We start from the raw sequence: 7,892 nt of genomic DNA, 5'->3' as shown, positions 1-7,892 counted from the left end.
AACTAAGTCTTAATAAAACATTTTGATTTTAATGTCGATCGCTGCAACATATAGGATTATACATTTCGTGTTTGAAAAAAAAAATTGTTTTGCAAATCTTAAAAAAAAAACCTATAAACCTAGTTTTTCATCGTGTCAATCTTCTCTTCTTCTTCCTCGCGTTGTCCCGGCATTTTGCCACGGCTCATGGGAGCCTGGGGTCCGCTTGACAACTAATCCCAAGATTTGGCGTAGGCACTAGTTTTTACGAAAGCGACTGCCATCTGACCTTCTAACCCAGAGGGTAAACTAGGCCTTGTTAGGATTAGTCCGGTTTCCTCACGATGTTTTCCTTCACCGAAAAGCGACTAGTAAATATCAAATGATATTTCGTACAAGTTCCGAAAAACTCATTGGTACGAACCGGGGTTTGCCGCGATCTCCGGATTGCAAGTCGCACGCTCTTACCGCTACTAGGCCACCAGCGCTATCCGCTAGGTCACCAGCGCTATCGGCTAGGCCACCAGCGCTATCCGCTAGGCCACCAGCGCTATCCGCTAGGCCACCAGCGCTATCCGCTAGGCCACCAGCGCTATCCGCTAGGCCACCAGCGCTATCCGCTAGGCCTCCAGCGCTATCAGTATTCATTGTGTCAATAACATACAAAAAATCATGGAGAATGGAAAATATTTATAAGTGGAAAACGTTTTCTCTTTTTGTATGGACGATCCCATAGTATACTTCTCTCTTAACTAAATAAATAAGACCAGTCATGAGTTATAAGAACGCCTTTAATCTGAATAAAATAACAGACATGTAGTAATATACAACGCTAAAAGATTGTGAGTCTGGCGTCATACACTACACGCAGCCTCCAGTACTTCCTTAAGTACCACCGGTGGTGCCCCCGTTGCTGCCATTGCCATCCCAGTCAACGTTGTCGCCGTTGGCACCATTGCAGGTTTGCTTGATGACGGTCGCTTGAACAGTGATATCTATAAAAAAGAGCAAATTGTACATTATTGGGCATTTTAATTGTAGTTGACTACATCGTTTGTTTACGATTATTATAGTCGAGTTGAGAGCCCATACATGAAAAGTACGCAATTACAGTTTGGTATGCGAAATCATAATTCAAACATTAAAATCGACGAGTGGAAAATAGTATTTTATAAAATACTATTATACAATCAATAAAATAGAGAATTTTTCAGGCAACTGCCGTGTTTAGGTCACGAAGCTAGCTGAGTGGCCTAATGAAGGTAGGTACGTGAAAAGCTTGATTATATCGCTATTCAATACTTTTTCTACGAGTCGTCTAAAATATTACTTTTTCCTTACATAAAACGTAAATAATTAAAGAAAATTAGGTAAGTATCCCAGTAGTATAAAAGATATCAACGCGTTTATAATATATAAATATTACTCATGTAATAGTCGCGCGTTGGTGTCTTTGCCACGGGACCGCGGCGCCACGTGATTGGTCAACTTCATTATAGTTGACTACAGCATTTGCTTATGAATATTATAGTTGAGTTGGGAGCCAATACATGTAAAGTACGCAATTACAGATTGGTATACAGAATCATAATTCAACCATTACAGTCGACGGGTACAAAAATAGTATTTTATTTACCTGGGTATCCGGATTGCGTGAAATACGGGCCGCACTTGGTCACGAGGTTGTCAATGATTACAGTTCCAGCTGAAAATAATATTACATAATGTTATCTTCATAAAACTTACTGAATTGATTACTGACAGACTAAAAAATCCATCAAAAATGCAAATTTGGAAATTGGAACCAAAAATGTTATTAATTGAGATCTAAAGGGTACCACGTAAAGTTAAAAGCAGATAAAGTTAGACCAAGTTAATTCAGACAGTGTCGTGTAATAAATAACAAATTTCTATGAAGACAAGACGGTGCAATATAACGTTAAAATCAATAGATGGACTTTTGCGAAGGAAAAGTTAAAACTAATGATTTGACTAAAAACAAAACAGTAACAGTAATCAAAATTTTAATTAATAATACAAGAAGATATATTAAATGGGCATGAGATACACTTACAGTTCGTCTTGCGGGAGTTACTGATGGAAGCAGAGATGGTGGTCACTAAAGAAAAGAAACACATTTAAGCAAATACAAAAATAGGAGAAAACAGAAAATAATAAAGCAAAAATATGAGATGTATGGGCATTGTCAGACAAAAGTGTAACATTGTTTTTTTGAAAAACTATCAAGTTTTGGGTTATTTCTACTAAGAATCACGAGTACTATCGATTTAAAAAGGAAAAAGTGTTCGAAAATGATAGTTTTGTGACGCATATTCACATGCTTTTTCTATGGACCGTCACATAACTGCAACAACATTTTTAAATTTGATTGGATAATCTAATTAGGAATTAAAAAGCAAATAATAACTGTTAATAATAAATATTATTTTTAATGCAGAATAAATGTTTCCTACGCCTAAAAGATGATCGAACGAAAAATGAAAATGAAAAATGTAATAAAGTTACGATACTCACTGATGACAAAGGTTTCTGTCACGGTGTCCTTAGAGATCTGCTGGTAGTCTGCACACAAATGATTATAGCATTATAAATAGGGTAATTGTAACAACTATAAATAGTTGAATATAATCTAATATCTTCTTCTTTACAATACTTTAATGAAATTGATAATGCCTAACGTTTCCAGAAAACATATCAAATATTACATAAAACTTACAGGTTTTGTAGTGGCATAGATAAAGATAAAAAAACGGAAATCTGACTGCCATGAACTTTCTTAACTTTGGGTACCTATGTCTGCAGGAACCTATGTTATTGGTGTACTGTGTGTCCCACACGAATGTGTAGGTTTTGATATTATATTCGAAATACTTACTGGTGATGTAACCGCACAGAGTATTGACTTGGTTCAGAATGATGTTCACAGAACCGCTGGTTCCGTCGATTCCTGCAACGCAAAAATACATTGTTAATATAAGGTTAATATAATAAGGTATAAATAAAGAAGAGTTACGAATAAAGATATGGGTTATAAAAAGTACCTTACCAAAGCATACCAAACCAAAAAGTGAAAACTAGGTAGAAACATTTAATACTTACAAAAGTAAACATTTCAATTAAAAATGTCAGAAGATCTTGTTTTGAAGTAATTTGCAAGCTTTAGATTAAATAAAAAAACTATTAAGTAGAAACTACAAAAGTGATTGTAAATAAAGATTTAAAATATGATTTGAGTAATTTTACTTGTAAAAAACAATTTTGTAGGCATAATTATGAAAAATGGTAAGCAAATACGAAATCAAACCAAGCAACGTTGTAAATAAATTATTTTTAATTGGTGAATTTTGATTAGCGAAAAAGTATAAGACAAAGATACCTTTTCCTCCAGAAATGATTTTGATGTATCCGTCGAGTTGAGCTTGAGCGTCGACAAGTACAAAAAGGTTGATGTAGGCCTCCGCAGTGGCCCCCGCTGAGAGTTCCCCATCTACGCCGAAGCGGGCGTTCCAGCCTTTGGCACACACGCCGCTATCTCCTATGAGACGAGTAGAATCTCGTTAATATTTCAACACGATGAACGCTTCAAATATGTGTTTCTTAAATATAGATCGATTGATAACATTTAGATGAAATTATGACATCAATTGTGATCTAAATTGGTGATGATAAATGAAATTTTCCTTTGTTTTTTGCTCATTAATTTAAAGTATATTGATAGCTGAAGTGGGACCGGGCGGGACACGTTTGTCGTATGCCAGATGATTTATGGGCTAAACCAACCATCAATGGGGCTCCACAAAATCGAAACCGAGGTCACGGCAAACCTCGACGACGTTGGCTAGATGGGACTGGTGGGAGACGAATCAAGACCGGCATACGAGAAAAGGGAGGAGAGAGGCTTTTGCCCAGCAGTGGGACACTACGCTCATATTAATAAATAATAATAAAAGCTTATTATGCAATGAAGGATCTCTTTAAACGTGTTTAACCATCCTTTAGTCAACATCCGGCAACGCATCGTGGCTATTTGCAGAGTCCAGCTATCACTTTACTAAAAGCAACTACCGAACGACGTCGTGCTCTACGAGCACACTATCATTGGCGAAAAAATCAAAAATTTGATGGAAGCTATTTTTTTAAAGAAGGAGATTCTAAATTCCTTTACAAAAAAAAAATGTGATGACAATCATGCTGTTGCACATACCTGGGAGTCCAAGGACACATACGGCGATTTTGACGATGCAAGCGACCAGTCTGACGAAGAGGGAACCGAGACCAGAAACCAAGTTGTTGAGGGTCACTTGGAGGACCAGGATCACTATCAACAGAGAATTTACAGGTCAGATACGAGTATTATATTATACAATTTTTTTTTTTAAAGTTATTCTAGTTTCCATAATCACCAGATTAGCTCAATCTCCATCATCAGATTAGCTCAATCGTACTACCTATAATACAGCATCAACCAATTTATAATCGAATACGTAATGGCAAATGGGTGTAACTTGGATTGCAAGATTTGATTAAACACAGACAACGGGACACTAGACGAAGTAAAAGATCCCAGAATGTACCTTTTCTGGATCCCGTCTAGTCTGGATATACCGCCATTCTATCGCATTATAAACTATCTTAATATTATATTGATTTAAACCATCACGATTTTCGTTCACAGTTCATAGTTTCGTCCAAAGTCCTCTGAACGGAACGTCTTTAATACAGTAGGAAAGTACGTGAAGCAATTGAAATCAGAAAACACAATCAAATTTCAATCAAAATGAGTGTCAGGGAATTTCGTCTTCGTGGAATCCAGTGATTAGCAAATGTAAGGGTGAAGAAACTTTCCAACACATACCTACCATCGGATGTCGTGGGTGTTGTGTGTAGGCAAAGTGACAATCCTAGCGTACAAGTGAATAATCAAGATCAAGTGCGGGTAGTTCGCAAAACCCGCGCAGCAAGATGTTTATACAATTCCTCGCCAGTCTGCTTGTGACCACGAGCGTAATGTCACGTCCGAAACGTCAGGCCATATAATAAACGTAAGTTTACGCGATTAAGTCCCGTATTCGTTTTAAAACTATCTTGTTATTTTCCTTAAGTCAAATTATTGAACTTACAGTTTCCGACGACGTCAAAGACATCCTTCAAGGTACGGATAACTGGAAAGAAGAGAACAAATCAGTTAGTTTAGAAAATACCTATTATTGACGACCGGTCTGGCCTAGTGGGTCTGGGTAGAGACCGAGCCTATGAAGCTGATGGTCCCGGGTTCAAATTTTGGTAAGAGCATATATTTGTGTTGAACACGGATATTTGTTTCAGAGTCTTGGGTGTTTTCTATGTATTTAAGTATTTATAATTACATATTATATACATCGTTGTCTAGGTACCTACAACACAAGCTTTATTGAGCTTACTGTGGGACTTAGTCAATTTGTGTAATAATGTCCTATAATATTTATTATTATCTTACCAATATTAACGACAGCCTCAAGAGCACCGAGAGCGGTGTTGACGACTCCATTGATAACCTTGAAGATTCCATTGAGGACTCCTCCAAGACCGAGTTTGACGCCCTGAAGAAAGTCATATTTTAAGCTACAAAATACCTAATAATATATGAAAGTTACTAGGGCCTCAGATTCTTGGTTGGATTTTTTATCAATATCTTACTACGGAAACGCCAGTGCTGCCTCCAGTGTTGCTTCCGGTGTTGCTTCCGGTGTTGCCTCCAGTGCTGCCCCCAGTGTTGCTTCCGGTGTTGCCTCCGGTGCTGCCCCCAGTGCTGCCCCCAGTGTTGCTTCCGGTGCTGCCTCCAGTACTTCCTCCAGTGCTTCCTCCAGTGCTGCCTCCAGTGCTCCCTCCAGTGCTGCTTCCAGTGCTGCCTCCAGTACTTCCTCCAGTGCTGCCTTCAGTGCTTCCTCCAGCGCTGTCTCCGGTGCTGCCTCCAGTGCTGCCTCCGGTGCTGCCTCCAGTGCTACCTCCAGTGCTGCCTCCGGTGTTGCCATCCCAATCAACGTTGTCACCATTGGCTCTATTGCACGTTTCTTTGATAACGGTCACTTGAACGGTGATATCTATAAAAAAGAGTAAGTGCTTATGATGTAATTGTATATTAGTGTCGAGGTTTTGTATTAATTTTAACCGGACGATCTTGTAAGTCGTGTATAGTGCTTTAAGACTACTACTTTATTTACCTGGGTATCCGGATTGCGTGAAGTATGGGCCGCACTTGGTCACGAGGTTGTCAATGATTTCGGTTCCAGCTAAAACAACACGCAATTATATTAATGGCAACACGTTTTACTTATATTCTGTGCAAAACCAAATGTGGAAATGAGAGCCATATAAAATATTGAAATAGAAAATACACAGAAATATTTGAGAAGCAATTTCTGTGCTGAATCTGACCCTGATGACAGAAGGAAGTCCTGGCTTGACGTCATATTTCCATTTAAAGATGAATTTTATCATTTTTAAGTCGTTGTACAATATGTACAAAGATTGTAAAATTAGACGGAGAAGTTAGTTAGTTAGTTAGGTGTGGAAGGAGAAGTAGAAGGTCAATATTTGATATTATTTAAATAAATAATAAAAATTAAGACTGTTTTACAAAATAATAATATGTATGCAAAATACTTACAGTTCGTCTTGCGGGAGTTACTGATGGAAGCAGAAATGGTGGTCACTGAAATTTAATTTGATAATTTTAAATAAGTTATTTGTTGTGATTTAAAACTTAAGATAGGTTTCAAGGAAAACATAAGAACATGCGAAACAATAAGAGAGCTGACATCTCTAATAAGCAGAAGAAAAATATCTTTATCTACACACATATCATAAACCCTCTATGCCATGCTATAACGCCACTATGATGCTTCCAAAATCCACAAATAATGGCCAGCATTAAGATACTTAAACTGTTTTGTTACAACAAATTTCTTATCTGCGAAAAACCTATTAGAACCAAACCAAGATAATTTGCCGGCGAACGTTCTTTTGAATGTTATTACAAAATCGATTTCGATATTGTAAATTGTAATAACTCAATAGAGTCAGACCAAGGTAAGTTCGCAGCGGTTTTGATAGTCCACACGGTGCAAGTATCTAGTAAACGTCATAATTTTATAGAAGTTTGACGTTTAAAATATCCCGTGCACCGTCTGTACTATGGAAATAAATCTCCATGTACCAAAAAGTGTCATCAAAAAACCTTAAATAGGTGGCGCTACAATACCTAGAATACTTGAAAAAAATCAAATCATAGACAATAACGCACTTCACTCCGTCAATAACGCCTAGATTCTTCGCTACTCTAGCGCTACTCTGGAAGTATTTGGAACTATTATTTATAGCTGACAGCTGGACACTTTTGCAACAGTTCTGCCATAAGAGATGCCTCTCCTCTTAATTCCACACTCCATACTAGAAGCCTCTTATCCACTGACATGAAGCGTAATGTCAAGTTTTCAGTTTTAGATTTAAGCCACTAGATGGTAGACCCTACTATGCGAAATAGAGCTAGCGTAAAGTGTAGGGTATGGAGTGTGGAATTAAAAGGAGTGAAATCTCTTACGGTAGAACTGTTGCAAAAGTGTCCAGCTGTCAGCTATAAATAATAGTTCCAAATCTCTCCAGAGTAGCGCTAGAGTAGCTAAGAACCTAGGCGTTATTGACAGAGTGAAGTGCGTTGTCTATGATTTGATTTCTTTTTCAAGTATTCTAGGTATTGTAGCGCCACCTATTTAAGGTGTTTTGATGACACTTTTTGGTACATGGAGATTTCATTCCTTACCTCCACCTTCCATAGTGTAGGGGATACCTACTTAGGGGATACCATCTGCTTAGAAGCATTAATTGTTTTCGCTTTCGATTCAGGTCACGAGATG

General features: G+C 37.7%; 1 protein-coding gene across 1 annotated transcript; it reads right to left on the bottom strand.

Moving 5' to 3' along the window:
- Positions 1-752: 752 nt before the first annotated feature.
- LOC133532816 (mucin-19-like) lies at positions 753-7,811 on the bottom strand. The gene is made up of 13 exons (XM_061871667.1): positions 7,799-7,811; positions 6,647-6,691; positions 6,201-6,269; positions 5,677-6,080; positions 5,477-5,579; positions 5,121-5,162; positions 4,205-4,318; positions 3,377-3,535; positions 2,876-2,947; positions 2,515-2,562; positions 2,054-2,098; positions 1,616-1,684; positions 753-974 (listed from the first exon to the last, which is right to left on the bottom strand). Exons 1-13 carry the CDS (start codon positions 7,809-7,811, stop codon positions 865-867), a joined length of 1,293 nt encoding a protein of 430 aa, XP_061727651.1. The 3' UTR covers positions 753-864.
- Between the last annotated feature and the right edge of the window lie 81 nt (positions 7,812-7,892).

This window comes from Cydia pomonella, chromosome 27 (assembly GCF_033807575.1).
Source record: "Cydia pomonella isolate Wapato2018A chromosome 27, ilCydPomo1, whole genome shotgun sequence".
Classification (NCBI taxonomy): domain Eukaryota; kingdom Metazoa; phylum Arthropoda; class Insecta; order Lepidoptera; family Tortricidae; genus Cydia; species Cydia pomonella.
Note: the sequence above shows the minus strand (reverse complement) of the source record. Positions and strands in the feature narration are given on the sequence as shown.